General features: G+C 54.9%; 1 protein-coding gene across 2 annotated transcripts; it reads left to right on the top strand.

The window, feature by feature from the left end:
- Positions 1 to 530: 530 nt before the first annotated feature.
- Positions 531 to 19,575, top strand: TNNT1 (troponin T1, slow skeletal type). Of its 2 annotated transcripts, XM_030913542.1 has the most exons (14): positions 531 to 628; positions 2,466 to 2,508; positions 2,613 to 2,626; positions 2,928 to 2,951; positions 3,174 to 3,206; positions 4,063 to 4,084; positions 7,884 to 7,947; positions 8,454 to 8,570; positions 8,805 to 8,882; positions 11,976 to 12,089; positions 12,791 to 12,900; positions 17,662 to 17,752; positions 17,883 to 17,923; positions 19,402 to 19,575. In XM_030913542.1, the coding sequence occupies exons 2-14, from the start codon at positions 2,477 to 2,479 to the stop codon at positions 19,445 to 19,447; spliced, it is 786 nt and encodes a 261-aa protein (XP_030769402.1). In that variant the 5' UTR covers positions 531 to 628; positions 2,466 to 2,476; the 3' UTR covers positions 19,448 to 19,575. The 2 variants fall into 2 exon arrangements, with proteins under 2 accessions (XP_030769402.1, XP_030769403.1); XM_030913543.1 differs by lacking the exon at positions 3,174 to 3,206 and having other exon boundaries at positions 532 to 628.
- The last annotated feature ends 590 nt before the right edge of the window (positions 19,576 to 20,165 follow it).

The raw sequence follows: 20,165 nt of genomic DNA, 5'->3' as shown, positions 1-20,165 counted from the left end.
ACCTGCTTCCCAGCTTTAGTGCCTGTTGTCACCAGGATGGAATCCTCGTGGCAGACAAAAGGGTGGGGGTGGGGAGGGGGAGACAAAAAGATGGACAGAGACAGAAGGGGAGACTAAGAAGTGGAGACAGACACACAGAGATACACAGATGGAGAGCCACAGAGACAACAGAAACGGGGGTCCAGAAAGAGACCACGGTAGAAAGAGGGAAGAGAGAGAAGAAAACAGGAAACATTCCTCATAGCCCATTTGTCATTAGTAGGTCCTCCAAGGACCTACTGTGAGCCGGGCATGGGGACGTCAAAGCACAGGGAGCTATAAGGGAGGTAGCTGCGGCACCATGGGACCTGAGGGTGGGGTGGGGGCGGGAACGGGGCTCCTGGGCCGTGCAGATGGGGTTAGCATGGGGTTGGGGAGGGGCCCGTGGAGGCTTTTGGACTCTGGAGCCAGGGGCAGCCGGGCTGTCTCTGAGCTCCCAGACTTGTGTTTGAGCAAAGGAATTCTCTCCCCCTCCCTCTCCCTGTGGGGCGGGGCTGAGCCTCCCAGGGCCAGCTATAAACTCCCGGGAGCTTCAGTGCCCTCAGCAAGGCTCAGCCACGAGCTTCGCAGCATCTCAGACGCAGCCTAGGTAAGAGGCTCTGCGGGGCCCTGTGGTCTGTAAAGACTGTGTCCCTACGGGAGGGGGCAGGAGGCGGGTGGGGAAGATGTGGGGTGTGGAGAAATGGTGCAGAGCTTAGGTGGGGCACACAACTGGAAGTCTGGGAACTTGAGAGGCTCAGACTGCAGGGGGACTCAGGATAGAGGGGAAAATACTGGGATTTGTGGGTTACACAGATCCGAACCCAGGGCTGCCCGGACTTGGGTGTCCCAGAACAAAACCTCCTAGGATCTTGGGGTTCTGGGAATCTGGGGGAAATCTCAGCAGTCAGGGATATCTGGACTTGGAGGTCAAACAGTCTGGGTGTCAGGATTTGGGGCCTCAGACTCTGAGGGTGTCAGGAATTGGGGGTGGGTCTCAGAATCTGGGGTTTTAGGAGTGGAGGCCTCGGAATCTGAGGTATTATGATAGAAAGCATGAGAACCTGGAGTGTCATTATCTGGGTATCATGAATTGGGCCTCTGAGTTTCGGTATCGAGATTTTGGGGGTCTCATATTCTTGAGGTTTCAGAATTTAGGTCCCAAGACCTGGGGGTGGTCTTAAGATGTCCCGGCCCATATCTGGACTATCAAGAACAGCTGTGAAGACTTGCTGGTCTCAGAGACATGGGCATCACAAATTGGGGTCTCAGAATCTGTGGGATTTGGGATTTGGGGCTAGGCACCCTGCGGCCTAGGGAATCTCAAAGACTTTGAGGTCCAAGAATATAGGGGTCACGGTGAGGTCTATGGACAGAAGGTGCCCTTTATGCCCCTGCCCCCCTGCGTGATGTATGGGAAGGTGAAAGGGGAGACAGGTGGGGAGGAAACCAGCCAGCGGGGAGGGGTGAGTGGGAGAGGGGATGAGGGTGACTAATTCTCCCAGAAGCCCCCCTTCCTCAAATCCCTTCTTAGGAAATGTCCTCTGTTTCACCATCTATGACATCCCCCCGAAATAGCTCCTGGGGGTGGGGCAGCTATTGTCTTCAGGCCACTGTCCCTTCTCAAATGCCTCCTCCTAATCCCAACTGGATCAGGTTCCCATGGACTTGTCATAAGACAAAAGAGGACAGCTGTGTGGAGGGGGCAGGGTCTGCAGCCTCCTGGCTGTGCCAGGACCACACCTACCAAAGTCTGTCCTCATGCATGCTTTAGGACAGCCAGCCCCCTCCCTTGGACCCAGGAGTCCAGACCTGAGCCCTCCTTCCTCAGACGCAGGAGTCCAGGCCCCCAGCCCCGCTCCTCCCTCAGACACAGGAGTCCAGACCCCCAGCCCCTCCTCCCTCAGACCCAGGAGTCCAGGCCCCAAGCCCCGCTCCTCCCTCAGACTCAGGAGTCCAGACCCCCAGTCCCCTCCTCCCTCAGACTCAGGAGTGCAGACTCCCAGCCCCTCCTCCCTCAGACCCAGGAGTCCAGACTCCCAGTCCCTCCTCCCTCAGACCCAGGAGTCCAGACTCCCAGTCCCTCCTCCCTCAGACCCAGGAGTCCAGCCCCTGGCCCCTCCTCCCTCAGATCCAGGAGTCCAAGCCTCCATCCCCTCCTCCCTCAGACCCAGGTGTCCAGGCCCCAGCTCCTCCTGCCTCAGACCCAGGAGTCCAGACCCGCCCCTCCAACACCCGGGGCCCTATCCTCCCTCTGACCCAGGAGTCCAGACCCAGGAGTCCAGGCCCCAGCTCCTCCTCCCTCAGACTCAGGAGTCCAGGCCCCCAGCTCCTCCTCCCTCAGACCCAGGAGTTCAGCTCCCAGCCCCCCTCCCTCAGACCCAGGAGTCTAGGTCGCCCCCTCCTTGGGGCCCCACCCCACTGGGCCTCTTCTCTCTGTTCCTTAGGCCGCACCAGGATGTCGGACACCGAGGAGCAGGAATATGAGGAGTGAGTGCCGCACTGGGAGGGTTGGGGGCGTGCAATGGTGGAGAGGCTCTCCCACCCCAGGTCTAACTCTCCCCTCCCTCCTCTTTCCCCACACCCGTCCGCAGGGAGCAGCCAGAAGGTGAGTAGGGAGTGGGGCGGCCCCATGGGATGGAGACACCCCCAGGAACTCTTGGGACGGGAGGCGAGGCTTGTGGCACCTTGGCGGGGAAGGGGCAGCTCAGCCCTCGGGCCCTCGCCCGCCCTCTCCGGGTCTGGAGCGTCTCCCCGTGCCATCCCTGCACCGCCAGGGGGCACATGCCCATCGCAGCCGAGGCCAGAGGGACCCCCGGTCCAGCAGAGGCTGGAACCCTGGTCTCTGGCCACTCCCCCCTTCCCTCCCCGAGCTCCTAACGCCTTCTCTTCTGTGCCCCCATCTCCAGAGGAGGCTGCGGAGGAGGAGGAAGGTGAGGTCTTGGACTCTGCAGGTCTGGAGCTGGGGGGCGGGGGCTGGGGGCGGGGACGCTGGGCCCGGGAGGAGGGGCGGGACGGGGCTCCCGATGGCCTCGGCTCCAGGTCCTCTAACAGCCTCTCCCGTCTCTCCCTCTCTCCCCCGCCGCCCCGCGCCCGGGCGTGGCCGCTCCCCCCTCGCTCCCCACACCCTCGCTGCTCCTCCCGCCCCTCCCCAGCCCCCGAAGAGCCGGAGCCGGCGGCAGAGCCAGGTAACCGCGGCTGCTTCGCTTCCCGAGACCGATGTCGGGGGCCCGGGGGGACCCCCGATATCCTCGGGCCCCAACCTCCACGACCACCCTTCCCTCCCTCCGCCCCCAAAACCCGCCCCCAGGCCCGGTCCTTTAAGCCTCTTGAGAGCTCCTGCGCCCTCTCGGGGCCGGGAAGGGAAATGGCCCTGCCGTGGCTTTAACCCTTTCCCTTCCTTCTTAAAGGGACCGACACCCAAGCCTTCTTCCCCAGTCTGGAGGAATCTTTATAGAAGGGTTGGATGTTTGCGGAGAAGCACCACCCCGTCACCCTCATCTTCGCCTCCAACCTTGTCTGTTATTTTCTCCCCCATATACATTCAAAGGTTGGGGCTTGGAATTTAGGATTGCAGAGGAGGCTAGCTCTGGGAGTCAGGGTCTCCAAGGTGGGGGTGGAGGGCGAGGTGGGGGTGGAGGGCGAGCTGAGGAGAGAGCTGTGGGGTCACTGAATAAAGACAGAGGTTGGCCCTCCCCGCACTGCTGGCTCTTAATGGAGGAGGGCAGGCGCTCTGGGCATATAAATAGAGAAGGGTCTGGGGGTTTGCACTCCTGGGAGTGCAGGCAGCGGCGGTGGGGCGTCCCCACACCAGCTCTGAATGTATATCTGATGCGTGTGACCCTCTTCCTCCTTTACAGCCACCCTGACTTTCCTTCCCTCTTTTCTTCTCCCCATCCCCCTCCTCCAGAACTGGACTCTGGAGTCCTTCCCTGGGCTCCTGGGGGCCGAGGCTTGGGGGGTCCCTCCCCAGGGTGTGTCGGGCCTAGTCCCTCTCCTCTAAACTCTTGCTAATTATCTCTTTGTATCCCCCACCACCAACAGAAGAGGAGCGCCCCAAACCAAGGTGAGATCCTACAGGGTGGGGGTCCCCAATCATACATCTTCCTAAATATTCCCTCTATCCCCAGAGATAGGGTGTGAGAAAGGCAGAGATGGAGGGAGGAAATTGAAACAGCAGTCAACATTTCTCTGCCTCCTCCTGCTCCTCCCTCCCCCTCCTCCCCCTTCCCCTCTCCCTCTTCCCTTCTCCTCTTTCTTCCTCCTCCTCCTCTTCCTCTTTTTCCCCTTCCCCTTCCTCTTCTCCTTCTCCTTCATCATCGTCATAGTCTCCACTCTCTTACCCAGACTGGAGTGCAGTGACCCAATCCTGGCTCACTGCCTAGACATCTTGGGTTCAAGCAATCCTCCCATCTCAGCCTCCCGAGTAGCTGGGACCACAGGCATGTGCCACCACACCTGGCTTTTTTTTTTTTTTTCCTTTTTGTAGAGCTGAGGTCTTGCTATGTTGCTCAGGTTGGTCTCGAACTCCTATCCTAAAGCAATTTTCCCACTTCAGCCTCCCAGAGTGCTGGGATTACAGGCACAAGCTACCATGGCCAGCCAGTCTGTTTCCTTCTTTCCACCTAATGGTCCCTCTTCCCCTTGAGCCTTTACCATCACCCCAGCCTCCTCTCTGGCCTCCCTGCCTCCAGCTTGTGGCTCATCCTCCTCCATGACTCCAAAGAGACCTTTCTAACACCAGAGCTAACCCCGCCCCTCCTCTGCTCAGAATCTTTCCTCAACTCCCCACCACCGTTAAGACGAAGTCAAAGCAACTAGCCTGCATTCAAAGCCTTCCCCATCTGGCTCCAGCCGACCTCTCCAGCATCTCCCTTCCCCACTGACAGACACACAGCATTTCATGGTTCTCTAGCCATGCCGTGCTTTTATACCCCTGAGCCTTCGCACACACTGTGCCCTCTGCCTGCATAACGGCAGGTGGGAGGATCACTTGAGGATAGGAGTTCAAGACCAGCCTAAGTAACAAAATGAAATCCCCTGCATCCCTACAAAAAATTTTAAAAAATTAGTTGGGCACAGTGGCACACACCTGTGATTCCAGCTACTCAGGAGGCTGGGGAAGGAGGATTGTTTGAGCCCAGGATTTGGAGGCTGCAGTGAGCTGTGATTGCACCACGGTATTCCAGCCTGGGCAACAGAGCAAGATCGTCTCTAAAACATAAATAAAAATAGGGGAATGGGGCTGGGCGCAGTGGCTCATGCCTGTAATTCCAGCACTTTGGGAGGCTGAGGGGGGCAGATTACCTGGGGTCAGGAGTTTGAGACCAGCATGGCCAACATGGTGAAATCCTGTCTCTACTAAAAATACAAAAAAATTAGCCAGGTATTGTGGTGGGCACCTGTAATCCCAGCTATTTGGGAGGCTGAGGCAGGAGAATCGCTTGAACCGCAAGGCAGAGGTTGTAGTGAGCCAAGATCGTGCCATTGCACTCCAGCCTGGGTGACAAGAGTGAAACTCCATCTAAAATATTAAAAAAAAAAAAAAATGGAGGGAGGAAATGGACTGACAGGGATTCCAAGGCAAAGGGACAGGATTTGGGGATTGTTGGGCAAGGGGAGGGAAGCAATGGGGGCAACCCCGAAGGGTCTCTGGGCTGGGGAACAAAGTGGACAGTGGGACTGCCATCTCCTTCTTGGAGAAGTTGGTGAGCTCCATCAGGACGTTGTGTGTGGGAAGGTGGGAAAAGTTCAGGAGATACCTGTTAACTTGAGTCTGGGGCTTAGGAGAGTCTGGACCAGAGACACTTGGCGAGTCCTCAGCAGTTGATGATACCAGAAGTCATTGGAGTGAATGGCGTTGATGATGAGAAAAGGGAAAAGGAAGGCTCCCTGGCAGCTCACGGGGGTGTGGGGGGCCAGGAGACAGGGATGGAACAGCCCCAGGGGTGGGAGGCAAGCCAGTATTTATTCCTGTAAAATATGGTAAGCCATATTGTATTCCCACACATGACGCCCCGAAGGAGCTCATCAACTTTTCCAAGATGGAGATGACAGCCCCGCTGTGCACTTGGCTGCCTGGCCCAGAGACCGCTGGGAGTTGTCCTCACCTCCTCCTTCCCCTTGCCCAGCAACCCCTAAGTCCTGTCCCCTTCATCTTGGAATCGCTCTTCGCGGTCTCAGAAACCCAGAAAAGAGAATTCCAAGGAAGTGGCAGGAAATCAGAGCAGGCTGAGGGCTGAGCCTCAGAGCAGCACCACCCAATAGAATAGATGGCAAGACACACACATCACTTACAATTTCTTACTAAAGGCCGGGCGTGGTGGCTCACGCCTGTAGTCCCAGCACTCTGGGAGGCTGAGGCAGGAGGATCACTTGAGCTCAGAAGTTCAAGACCACCCTGGACAACATAGTGAAGCGCCATCTATTTATATATATGTATATATATATATTTGGGTTTTTTTTTGTTTTTTTTTTTTTTTTTTTTTGAGATGGAGCCTCCCTCTGTCACCCAGGCTGGAGTGCGGTGGCACGATGTCGGCTCACTGCAACTGTAGCAGGATGAGCCGCAGACAAAACTCCTCAGACACCGGATTAAAGAAGGAAGAGGTTTTTTATTCCGCCGGGAGCTTCAGCAGACTCGCCTCTTAAGACCCGAGCTCCCCGAGAAAGAAATACTTGGCCTTTTTAAAGGCTTACAACTTTAAGGGGTCCACGTGAAAGGGTCGCGATAAATCAAGCAAGCGTGGGACACGTGACTGGGGGCTACATGCATCAGCTAACAGAACAAAAAGTTTTACAATGCTTTTTTCATACAGTGTCTGGAATTTACAGATAATAAAAGTAGTTTAGGCCAGGGGTTGATGTTATTATTATTACTTTTTTTAACTCCTAGGGCCGGGTGGTGGTGCCAAGGTTGTCTGGCTATTTATCTTACTTTTGTTTCTTTCTCTCTTTCCTCCTGTCTTGTGAACTAGGCAAGGTCGGGGGAGGAGGGCAGCAGGAGGAGTAGTGGTCTCCTTCCTTAGGACCTCCACCTCCCGGGTTCAAGCGATTCTCCTGCCTCAGCCTCCCGAGTAGCAGGGATTACAGGCATGCACCACTATGCCCAGCTAATTTTTCTTCTTTTTCTTTTGTATTTTTAGTAGAGATGGGGTTTCATCATGATGGCCAAGCTAGTTTTGAACTCCTAATCTCAAGTGATTCGCCCGCCTCGGCTTCCCAAAGTGTTAGGATTACAGGCCTGAGCTACCGCGCCTGGCCTGTGAAACACCATCTCTACAAAAAATTTAAAAATGGCTGGGCATGGGGGCTCACACCTGTAATCCCAGCACATTGGGAGGCTGAGACAGGCAGATCGCCTGAAGTCGGCAGTTCAAGACCAGCCTGGCCAGCATGGTGAAACCCCCATCTCTACTAAAAATACAAAAATTACCCAGGCATGGTGGCAGGCACCTGTAATCCCAACTACTCATGAAGCTGAGGCAGGAGAATCGCTTGAACCTGGGAGGCGGAGATTGTGGTGGGCTGAGATGACGCCATTGTACTCCAGCCTGGGAGACAGAGCAAGCCTCCGTCTCCAAAAAAAAAAAAATTCTTACTAGGCATATTTTTAAAGTTCAACAACAACAGGAAAATTTAATTTTCATAGCACAGTTCTAAAAATCTGTTACATAAATTTTCATCATTTCAACATGTAATCAGCATAAAACATGATCCTGTGTGTTTCACTGACAGCCTGCCTCAGTTGGGGCCCTCCATGTTCAGGGGGCTGGCGGCTACCTCACCAGACAGCGCATCCCGGAGGTGGGAGGTGGCTCAGGGAGGTCGGGTCACTCATGGTCTCTCTGTTTCTGTCCACCCAGCCGCCCTGTGGTGCCTCCTTTGATCCCGCCAAAGATCCCAGAAGGGGAGCGTGTTGACTTCGATGTAAGTGTCAGAGACCCCTCCCCAGGCACAGTTGCTACTCTTCAAGGGGCTTTTGTGCCAATCATGAAAAGGCGCCGGGCCGGGCGCGGTGGCTCACGCCTGTAATCCCAGCACTTTGGGAGGCTGAGGTCAGGAGTTCGAGACCAGCCTGGTCAATATGGTGAAACCCCGTCTCTGCTACAAATACAAAAATTAGCTGGGCGTGGTGGCGGGCGTCTGTAATCCCAGCTACTCGGGAGGCGGAGGCAGGAAAATCGCTGGAACCCGGGAGGCGGAAGTTGCGTGAGCCGAGATCGAGCCATTTCACTGCAGCCTGGGAGAAAAGGTCCCCACTCTCCACTCCCGTCTTTGGAAGAGCTGATTAGTGTCAAACACGAGGCATTGCTGCCACCTGCTGGACACCGTCCTGGGAAACGGTTCAGTTCGCCGTCCTGCATGGGGGAGACGCTGGGAGGCTGCTGCCCTCTCCAGGGTCTCCCAGGACGGGCTCCCCGTGTGTCCTGCAGGACATCCACCGCAAGCGCATGGAGAAGGACCTGCTGGAGCTGCAGACGCTCATCGACGTGCATTTTGAGCAGCGGAAGAAGGAGGAAGAGGAGCTGATTGCCTTGAAAGAGCGCATTGTGAGCCGAGAGTCTGGGTTCCCCCCAGTCTTCCTCTCTCCATGTGGATCCCTTGCATCTTGGGAAATGCAGATAATGGTTTTCCTTCTAGTACAGAGCTGAGCCTGAGGCTTTCAGGAATTCACCCAAGTCGGTGGCCACCCTCCAGCCTGTTTATCTCCACTCTTAGCCTACTCTGGGGAGGGATGACTGGGGGTACGTCCCTGCACCCCCTTACTCTTCCCCCTTCCCCAGGAGCGGCGCCGGTCGGAGAGAGCCGAGCAACAGCGCTTCAGAACTGAGAAGGAACGCGAACGTCAGGCTAAGCTGGCGGTGGGTGCCTCCCCTGCCCTGGAAATCCAAATGTTACTTCTTCAGCCAGGTGCCCATTTTGTTATTATTATTATTATTACTATTATTATTATTTGAAACTGAGTCGAGCTCTGTCTCCCAGGCTGGAGTGCAGTGGTGTGATCTCAGCTCACTTCAACCTCTGCCTCCCAGGTTCAAGCAATTCTCCTGCCTCATCCTCCCGAGTAGCTGGGACTACAGGTGCTCCCCATCAGGCCTGGCGAATTTTTGTATTTTTAGTAGAGACAGGGTTTCACCATGTTGGCCATGATGGTCTCCATCTCCTGGCCTCGTGATCTGCCTGCCTCAGCCTCCCAAAGTGCTGGGATTACAGGCGTGAGCCACCGCGCCCGGCCTATTATTATTATTATTATTATTATTTTGAGACAGAGTTTCACTCTTGTCACCCAGGCTAGAGTGCAATGGCGCGATCTCGGCTCACTGCAACCTCCGCCTCCTAGGTTCAAGCAATTCTCTTGCCTCAGCCTTCTGAGTAGCTGGGATTACAGGCCTGCGCCACCACACCTGGCTAATTTTATATTTTTAGTAGAGACGGGGTTTCTCCATGTTCGTCAGGCTGGTCTCAAACTCCCGACCTCAGGTGATCCGCCTGCCTCAGCCTCCCAAAGTGCTGGGATCACAGGCGTGAGGCACCGCGCCTGGCATGTATTGTGTTTTGAGACAGGGTCTTGCTCTGTCACCCAGGCTGAAGTGCAGTGGTGTGATCCTAGCTCACTACAACTAGGACCTCCCGGGCTCAAACGATTTTCCCACCTCAGCCTCCAGAATCGCTGGGACTACAGGCATGCGCCACTCTGCCAGGGTAGTTTTTTTGTTTGTTCGTTTTTTTTTAAATTTTTTGTAGATACAGCATTTTGCCATGTTGTCCAGGCTGGTCTTCAACTCCTACGTTCAAGCAATCCACCTGCTGTGGCCTCCCAAAGTGCTGGGATTACAGGCATGAGCCACCATGCCCAGCCTGGATTCTCCATTTTCTTCTTTTTACTTTTTTTTTTTTTTTTTTTCGAGACAGTCTTGCTCTGTCACCCAGGCTGGAGTGCAGTGACGTGATCTCGGCTCACTGCAACCTCTGCCTTCTGGTTCAAGCGATTCCCTTGCCTCAGCCTCCTAAGTAGCTGGGAATACAGGCACCCACCATCCGGCTTGGCTAATTTTTGTATTTTTAGTAGAAATGGGGTTTCTCCATGTTGGTCAGGCTGGTCTCGAACTCCTGACCTTAGGTGATCCACCCCCTGGCCTCCCAAAGTGCTGGGATTATAGGCATGAGCCACCATGCCTGGCCATTATTATTATTATTATTATTTAAGATAGGGTCTTTCTATGTTGCCCACGTTGTTCCCAAACTCCTGGGCTCAAGTGATCCTCCTGCCTCAGCCTCCCAGGTAGCTGGGATTACAGGCACAAGCCACCTGCCCGTCACCCAGCCGAGAAGGAGATTTGGCAGATGTGATTAAGTTAAGGATTTTGAGATGGGACGGTTGTCCTGGAATATTTGTGGGGAGGGGCAAGATCATCACAAGGGTCCTTATGAGAGGAAGGCTAGAGGGTCATACTGAGAGATTTGAAGATGCTACATGGCTGCCTCTGAAGATGGAGGTAGGTCCATGGGCCCAGACGTGCAGGCAGCAGCTGGAAAAGGGAAGGCAATGAATTATCCCCTAGAACCTCCAGAGAAAATTGGTTCTGTTCACAACCTGATTTCAGCCCAGTGGCACCAACTTCAGATGTCTGATCCGCAGAACTGTAAGATAACAAGCTTGCATTGTTTTTCTGCCACTACGTTTGCAAATTATAGCAGTGATAAGAAACTAAGGTTGGGCACGGTGACTCACGCCTGTCATCCCAGGACTTTGAGAGACAAGTGGATCACTTGAAGCCAGTAGTTCGCGACCAGCCTGGGCAACATGGTGAAACCCTGTCTCTACTAAAAATACAAAAATTAGCTGGTCATGGTGGCACATGTCTGTAATCCCAGTTACTTGGGAGACTGAGGCAGGAGAGAATCACTTGAACCCAGGAGGTGGGGTTTGCAGTGAGCAGCTCAGAGATTGCACCACTGCACTGCAGCCTGAGTGACAAAGGGAAACTCCATCTCAAAAAAAGAAAGGAAATTAATTCAGGCACGGAGTACTGGGTGTACAAAAAGCCTCATGTCCACCATAAGGAGAGGGGGCTCAGCCTGGACAAGCCACTATTTCTGGAACACGCAATGAAGAGTTTCTCAAATGTTGTAATGCCTTTGCTAAATATTCTAGAACCCCTTCCTCAGGCTCGAAGCCATCAGCCTCTTTAATCTCCCCAGTCCCTGGCCTTATCACCAGTTACCTTCCTTGACCCCCTTAAAACAGACATTCTCATCTCCTGAGACTAAGGGCAACTGCGGCCCAGACAGGCTGAGCATCTGGAGTGAGGTCACATAGCAAAGTTCACTATTGGCTGTTTCAGGTTGGAGGCATGCAGAAAAAGCAGGCATTTCTCCTTCCCCTTCTCCTTCATTTCCATTTTTTTCTGAGAGGATATTAAGACCCAGGAAGGGGGCCAGGCGTGGTGGCTCACGCAATACCAGCACTCTGGGAGGCCGAGGTGTGCAGATCACTTGAGGTCAGGAGTTTGAGACCAGCCTGGCCAACATGGTGAAACCCAATCTCTACTAAAAATACAAAAATTAGCCGGACGTGTTGGTGGGTGCCTGTAGTCCCAGCTACTCAGGAGGCTGAGGCAGGAGAATCACTTGAACCTGGGAGGCAGAGGTTTCAGTGAGCCGAGATCTGGCCACTGCACTCCAGCCTGGGCGACAGAGTGAGACTCCATCTCAAAAAAAAAAAAAAAAAAACCCGGAGAGGGGAAGGAACTTACAGGTGACCACACGGGGAGAGCTGGCCGGGCTGGGAGGAGACACCTGTGTCTCTGCTGGTTCTGATGTTCCCCGGCCTGCTGATCCCTGTGCTCCAGCTCCACTCAGCACTGAATTGAGCCCCCGTCCTTCCCATCCCAGGACCCTCCTCCCTCAGGCCTAGAGGGGCGGCCATGAGGTTAACCCCTTCCTTCCCACAGGAGGAGAAGATGAGGAAGGAAGAGGAAGAGGCCAAGAAGCGGGCAGAGGATGATGCCAAGAAAAAGAAGGTGCTGTCCAACATGGGGGCCCGTTTCGGCGGCTACCTGGTCAAGGTGAGTCAGCCTGCAGGAGCCTGAGGTCTAAGTTCTGAGGAGGGAGAGGCTTGGGGCCAGACCTCTGGTTCCTAGTGGAGGAGGGGCTGGGGCCTGGACTCCTGGGTCTGAGGGAGGAGGAGGGGCTGGGGCCTGGACTCCTGGGTCTGAGGGAGGAGGGGCTGGGGCCTGGACTCCTGGGTCTGAGGGAGGAGGGCCTGGGTCCTGGACTCCTGGGTCTGAGGGAAGAGGGCCTGGGTCCTGGACTCCTGGGTCTGAGGGAGGAGGGGCTGGGGGCCTGGACTCCTGGGTCTGAGGGAAGAGGGCCTGGGTCCTGGACTCCTGGGTCTGAGGGAAGAGGGCCTGGGTCCTGGACTCCTGGGTCTGAGGGAAGAGGGGCTGGGGGCCTGGACTCCTGGGTCTGAGGGAGGAGGGGCTGGGCCTGGACTCCTGGGTCTGAGGGAGGAGGGGCTGGGGGCCAGACTTCTGGTTCCTAATGGGAGAGGGTCTGGGGCTTGAATTCAGTCTGAGAGGAGGGGCTGTGTGTCTGAGGGAGGAGGGAGTGGGCCTAGACTCCTAGGTGTGAAGGAGAAGGGCCTGGGGTGCAGACCTGTGGGTTCCAATATGGAAGTGGTCTGTGGGATCTGACCTGTGGGTCCCGACATGGGGGTGGTCTGTGGGATGTGACCCCCAGTTTACGGTACCCCTTCCCCAACCCTCAGGCAGAACAGAAGCGTGGTAAGCGGCAGACAGGGCGGGAGATGAAGCTGCGCATCCTGTCTGAGCGTAAGAAGCCTCTGGACATTGACTACATGGGGGAGGAACAGCTCCGGTAAGTGCCGTGGGGGGCTCGGGGCTGCAAGGGCCTGGGTGTGAGACAGGGGGATAAAGGAGCTCACACCCACATCTGGGTGGGCAGATACCCCGGGTCTCAGCTCCCGTGCTGTGTGACTTTGGGCAAGTGGCTTCCCCTCTCTGGGCCTCTGCTGCCTTCTCTGTGAAACCTGTCACTGATAGAGAACCCACTTTTCGTGGCTGCTGTGGCCTGTAGCATCTGACAGGTGTTACTGGGGAAGCCAGACAAGATGACTTCCCTCCCCCCGAGTTTAGGAGATTTTAACTCTGTGATGTGCCCTGGAGCTCAGGATGGGCTGTGCCTTTTACCTAAATTCAAACTAGGAATGCGGGTGAGTTTTCCAGCTGCGTCCCTCGCCTCTAGAGCCAAGACCGCCTGCCTCTCATGATAAGATGAGCCACAGGACGGCAGGCTGACGGGGACTTGCTTCAGGAGCCCCCCTGCATCCCTGTCCTCTAGCCTGGGCTGTGGCTCAGAAACTTCAACCACCCCAGAGTGGCACAGTGATCGGGTTTGCCACTTGCACCAAAAGCCCCTGCCCGGGGCTCAGTGCCAGCTCCGTCTACTACTTTGTGATCCTGGGCACGTTCTCTGACTTCTCTAGGACTCCCATTCCTCACTGGCAGAATAAGGATGTAATCACATAATCGACCTCACAGAGCCGTGAAAGGGCAGTGAGATAGAAATAATAATTACAGCCTGGGCCTGGTGGCTCATGCCTGTAATTCCAGCACTTTGGGAGGCTGAGATGGGAGGATTGCTTGAGGCCAGGAGTTGGAGACCAGCCTGGGCAATGTAGTGAGACCCCATCCTTAAAAAAATAATAATTACAGCAGCAGCTTCCTATGGAGGGCTTACAACCCTGTGAGGTAGATACTATTATTATCCTCGTGTTAATAGTGAGGAGCCTGAGGCACAGAGAGGTTAGGTAACCCTTCCAGGGTTGCACAGCTAGCAAGTGGAAGAGCTGGGATTCGAACCCAGCAGTCTGGTGCAATAGTCCATACTCTTTGCTACTGTGCTGTAATGTGGCTTGATGGTAAATGTTTAACAGCTGCTCTCCAGGGGGCAAAACGTCTAGATTTAGCACATGCCCATTCCCATGGTGTAAATACTTCCACCTTGCTCCTTTTAAACTACTGTATGAGGACACTGACTGTGGAGTTGGGAAAAGATGTGCACCGCAGGCTCCTGGAAGCCCTCTGCAGGGGTGGTGGGCCCTCCTTCCTGTGCACATGATGCATGTAAAGTATTGTCAGCCAGGCACGGTGGCTCATGCCTGTAATCCCAGCACTTTGGGAGGCTGAAGTGGGCGAATCACTTGAGGTCAGGAGTTCGAGACCAGCCTGACCAATCTGATGAAATCTCATCTCTACTAAAAATACAAAAATTAGCCAGGAGCGGTGGCTTGCGCCTGTATTCCCAGCTGCTCTGGAGGCTGAAGCAGGAGAATCACTTGAACCTGGGAGGCGAAGGTTGCAGTGAGCCAAGATCGTAACACTGCACTCCAGCCTGGGCGACAAGAGCAAGACTCTGTCTAAGAAAAAAAAAAAGGCCGGGCGCGGTGGCTCAAGCCTGTAATCCCAGCACTTTGGGAGGCCGAGACGGGCGGATCACAAGGTCAGGAGATCGAGACCATCCTGGCTAACACGGTGAAACCCTGTCTCTACTAAAAATACAAAAACTAGCCGGGCGAGGTGGCGGGCGCCTGTAGTCCCAGCTACTCGGGAGGCTGAGGCAGGAGACTGGCAGGAACCCGGGAGGCGGAGCTTGCAGTGAGCTGAGATCCGGCCACTGCACTCCAGTCCGGGCGACAGAGAGAGACTCCGCCTCAAAAAAAAAAAAAAAAAAAAAAACTGAGGTGGGAGGATCACTAGAGCCTGGGAGGTCGAGGCTGCAGTGAGCTGTGATCATGTTACTGCACTCCAGCCTGGGTGACAAAGTGAGACCCTATAAGAAAGAAAGAAAAGGAAAGAGGGAGGGAGGGAGGGAAGGAGGCAGGAAGGCAGGAAGGCAGGCAAGCAGGAAGGAAGGCAGGCAGGAAGGAAGGAAGGCAGGAAGGAAGGCAGGCAGGCAGGAAGGCAGGCAGGAAGGCAGGCAGGAAGGAAGGCAGGAAGGAAGGCAGGAAGGAAGGCAGGAAGGAAGGCAGGAAGGAAGGCAGGAAGGAAGACAGGAAGGCAGGCAGGCAGGAAGGCAGGCAGGAAGGCAGGCAGGCAGGAAGGCAGGCAGGAAGGCAGGAAGGAAGGCAGGAAGGAAGGCAGGAAGGAAGGAAGGAAGGGGTAGGTTTTAGTCCAGGGCTGGTTTGGTAATTCTACAAAATCAGACACCCAGACTCCTATTTTTTTCTTCTCACTGACTACTTTTAGCCCAATAGTTCCATCCTCAAAATCACTCATAGTCCAATATAGCTGCTAGAGCTCCAGCCATCACATTTATGATCCAAGCAGCAGAAAGAAGATGTAAGAGGAGAGCCACAGATCTTTTTTGGAAGCCCTCCCTGTAGGGTCCAGCCCCACAGGGTCTGTGGGTTTTTCTCCCCATGTGCAGAGACGAGAGATTGTAGAAATAAAGACACAAGACAAAGAAAGAAAAGACAGCTGGGCCCGGGGGACCACTACCACCAAGACGTGGAGATCGGTAGTGGCCCCGAATGCCAGGCTGCGCTGTTATTTATTGGATACAAGACAAGGGGGCAGAGTAGGGAGTATGAGCCATCTGCAGTGATTGACAAGGTCACGTGAGTCACGTGTCCACTGTACAGGGGGCCCTTCCCTGTTTAGCAGCTGAGGAGGAGAGAGAGAGGACACAGCCTACACCGTTACTTCTTCATATCAGAGGTTTTTAGTACTTTCACTAATTTTGCTACTGCTATCTAGAAGGCAGAGCCAGGTGTACAGGATGGAACATGAAAGTGGACTAGGAGGCCGGGCGCGGTGGCTCAAGCCTGTAATCCCAGCACTTTGGGAGGCCGAGACGGGCGGATCGCGAGGTCAGGAGATCGAGACCATCCTGGCTAACACGGTGAAACCCCGTCTCCACTAAAAAACATACAAAAAACTAGCCGGGCGACGAGGCGGGCGCCTGTAGTCCCAGCTACTCGGGAGGCTGAGGCAGGAGAATGGCGTAAATCCGGGAGGTGGAGCTTGCAGCGAGCTGAGATCCGGCCACTGCACTCCAGCCCGGGCGACAGAGTGAGACTCCGTTTCAAAAAAAAACAGAAAAAGAAAGCGGACCAGGAGCGTGGCCACTGAAGCACAGCATCACAAGGAGACGGTTAGTTCTCCGGATAACTGCGGGCAGGCCCGACTGATGTCAGGCCTTCCAGGAGAGGTGGAGGAGTAGCGTCTTCTCTATACCCCCTGGGGAAAGGAAGACTCCCTTTCCCTGGTCTGCTAAGTAGCAGGTGCTTTTCCTTGGCACTGACGCTACCGCTCGACCCCGGTCCGCTTGGCAACGGGCGTCTTCCCAGACGCTGGCGTTACCGCTAGACCAAGGAGCCCTCTAGTGGCCCTGTCCAGGCGTGACAGAGGGCTCACACTGTCCTCTTCTGGTCACTTCTCACCATGTCCCTTCAGCTCCTATCTCCATATGGCCTGGTTTTTCCTAGGTTATGATTATAGAGCAAGGATTACTATAATATTGGAATAAAGAGTAATTGCTACAAGCTAATGATTAATGATATTCATATATAATCATACCTATGATCTATATCTAGTATAACTCTTGTTATTTTATATATTTTATTATACTGGAACGGCCCGTGCCCTCCGTCTCTTGCCTCGGCACCTGGGTGACTTGCCTCCCACACCACCCAGTGACCTAGTTTCGTCCCATTAGCCACCCCTACCTGCAAGGGAGATTGGGAAGAGTCGTTTTTCAGCTCAGCCTATTGCACAAGATTCTATTTCTAGAAGAAAGGGAGAAGGGCTAACAGGTAGGCAAGCAGCCATCTCTTCCACAGTTTTATTTCCATATCTTCTAGAGAAGGAAACAGGATTCTAAAGGAAGTGACATATTCATAAACCAGAGAACGGCATGGCTGGGATTTGAACCGGGGGCTTCTAACTGCAGAGCCTGGATTTGCTCTTTTCTTTCTGCCTTTTCTTTCCCCCCTCCCCTCCCCTCCCCTCCCCTCTTCTCCCCTCCCCTCCCCTCCCCTCTTCTCCCCTCCCCTCTCCATTTTCTTGTCTCCTTTCTCCTTTCCTTTCTTTTCTTGCATCTTGCCCTGTTGCCCAGGCGGGAATGCAGTGGTGCAATCACAGCTCACTGCAGCTTTAACCTCCCAGGTTCCTTCCGCCTCAGCCTCCCGAATAGCCGGGACCACAGGGGAATGCCACCATGCCTGGCTAATTTTTTTTTATTTTCAGCAGAGATAGGGTCTTCTGTGTTGCCCAGGCTGGTCTCGAACTCCTGGCCTCAAGCGATCTGCCCTCCTCTGCCTCCCAAAGTGCTGGGATGACAGGCGTGTGCCGCCGAGCCTGGTCTCTTAACCGTGACACCCTTCTCTCCCCTTGGGAAATGCGAGAGCTCCAGCTCGGATACAGAGAAAGCGGGCACAGATCGTAAAACTCTTGGCCTCAAATATTAACAAATGGTGCCGACAACGCTGAACTCACAGTCTCACTGTGTGGCTTTGGGTGGTTCCCACAACCTCTCTGGGTCCGAGTTCCTCTCCGTCCCTGGGCCTAGGGCCTGGCCTGCCTGGCTCCCTCCATCACAGCCCTCCTGCCTTACCAGGGAGAAAGCCCAGGAGCTGTCGAACTGGATCCACCAGCTGGAGTCTGAGAAGTTCGACCTGATGGCGAAGCTGAAACAGCAGAAATATGAGGTGAGACCCAGCTCCGCAGGGAGGGAGGGTAGGGCTGGGCTGGGAGGGACCAGCAAGTTCCATGCAGGGGTGGGTGGCCCGTCCCCACGTCCCCACCGGCTGTCCCAGCATCTGTCTTCTGCTTCCACAGATCAACGTGCTGTACAACCGCATCAGCCATGCCCAGAAGTTGTGAGTGTGATCCTGTCTCGAGCCCTTGCTCTCGTCCCCACCGTCCCGCGGACTCTCAGGCCTCTCCTTCCTCCCTCTGTGGGCTCCATCCCCCACTGCCTCTGGATTTCTGCCCCTTTCTCTTTGTTCTTCCTTCTCTGTCTTCCTCTCTCTGCTCTCGGAATCCTGGGTCTCAGTCCCTTTGTCTTTTTCTTTTTTTCTTTTTAGTTTTTGAGAGGGAGTCTTGCTCTGTTGCCCAGGCTGGAGTGCAAAGGTGCAATCTCAGCTCACTGCAACCTCCATCTCCCGGGTTCAAGCGATTCTCCTGTCTCAGCCCCCTGAGTAGCTGGGATTACAGGCGTGCGCCACCACGCCCGGCTAATTTTTGTATTTGTTTAGTAGAGACGGGGTTTCCCCATGTTGATCAGGCTGGTCTCGAACTCCTGACCACAGGTGAGCCGCCCACCTCGGCCTCCCAAAGTGCTGGGATGACAGGTGTAATCCCGAGCCACTGCAACCAGCCCCTTTTTCTATGTTCCTCTAAATCCACGGCAGGGGAGGGGAGGGGCAGTCTCATTCCCCGCAGGACACTGGGCAGTGTCAGGAGGCATTTGGCTGTTGCACCTGGAGAGGGGCCACAGGCATCCAGAATGCAGAGACCCGCATGCTGCTCAGCGTCCTACAATGCCCAAGACAGGGCCCCACACAGCAAAGAATGATCTGGCCCAAATATCTGCGGTGCTGAGGTTGAGAGGGTCTTCTCTTTTTTTTTTTTTTCCTGAGACGGAGTCTTTCTCTGTCGCCCAGGCTAGAGTGCAGCAGTGTGATCTCAGCTCACTGCAACCTCTGCCTCCCTGGGTTCAAGCGATTCTCCTGCCTCAGCCTCCTCAGTAGCTGCGATTACAGGTGCACGCCACCGTGCCCGGCTAATTTTTGTATTTTTAATAGAGACGGGGTTTCACCACGTTGGTCAGGCTGGTCTCAAACTCCTGACCTCATGATCTGCCCGCCTTGGCCTCCCAAAGTGCTGGGATTACAGGCGGGAGCCACCGCGTCCAGCCGAGAGGGTCTTCTCTGAATCTCTCTCTCTGTTTCTCCACTGATGTCTTCCTCCCTCCTCTCCCTCTCCCTTCTCCTCTTCTCCCGTTTCCTGTCTCTTCCCCCCGGCCCTTCCTGCATGTTACCTACCCAGGCCCAGATCACCCAGCCCTTCCTCCCCCTACCTTGGCCCCTGACTCATAAATATTCATCAGCTCCCTCATGAACACCCTGCGCTCACCCCCAAATGTCAGCTCCCACGTGTCAGTGAGGCCTTTGGCCACCAGCCGCTGCCCCCCAGTCGTAGAACCCCAAAGAGATGACAGCTGTTTTGCACACGGCTTCCTCCGGGCAGGGAGGGCTAATATTTTGGGGGATGGGCTTCCTGAATTGAGGGCCTGGGGCCCATTTCAGAGACTGGAGGGGCCCCTTCTTCCTGATACCACCTCCTTCTTCTACAGCCGGAAGGGGGCAGGGAAGGGCCGCGTTGGAGGCCGCTGGAAGTGAGGACGCCGCCCCGGACAGTGACCTGCTCTTACCCACCCGGGAAGCGTGGGAGTGTTAGTCCCTTCGATAGCTTGAAATAAACGCTCCTCTCAGACACCTGCTGGTGTCTCTGATGTTACTGTTGTGGATATGCGGCTGGTCTCTCGTGGTTAATTGACTTCTTATTACCAACACACCATTGCTTGAAAGAGTGTCACCAATAATCATTAGAGTATGGCAGACTGAACATTCACTCACTGCTGGTGGGAATGGAAAATGCAACAGCTTTGCAAGCAGTCTGGCAGTTCCTCAACAAGTGAAAGCCTTTCCACAGGACCCAGCTGTTCCCCTCCTAGATGGATGTCCAAGATAACCAAGAACCTTTGTCCACACAAAAGCTTGCACGTGAATTTCATAGTAGCATTTTAATTTTTAATTTCTTTTTTTTTTTTTTTGAGACAGAGTCTCGCTCTGTCGCCCAGGCTGGAGTGCAGTGGCGCGATCTCAGCTCACTGCAAGCTCCGCCGCCTCCCAGGTTCACGCCATTCTCCTGCCTCAGCCTCCCGAGTAGCTGGGACTACAGACGCCCGCCACCGCACCTGGCTAATTTTTTTGTATTTTTAGTAGAGACGAGGTGTTCCCCAGGATGGTCTCAATTTCCTGACCTTGTGATCCGCCCGCCTCGGCCTCCCAAAGTGCTGGGATTACAGGCATGAGCCGCTGCGCCCGGCCTTTATTT

The sequence above is a fragment of the Rhinopithecus roxellana genome, chromosome 12 (assembly GCF_007565055.1).
Source record: "Rhinopithecus roxellana isolate Shanxi Qingling chromosome 12, ASM756505v1, whole genome shotgun sequence".
Taxonomy (NCBI): Eukaryota; Metazoa; Chordata; class Mammalia; order Primates; family Cercopithecidae; genus Rhinopithecus; species Rhinopithecus roxellana.
The sequence above is the reverse complement of the archived record's forward strand: the minus strand, read 5'-3'. Positions and strand labels throughout refer to the sequence as shown.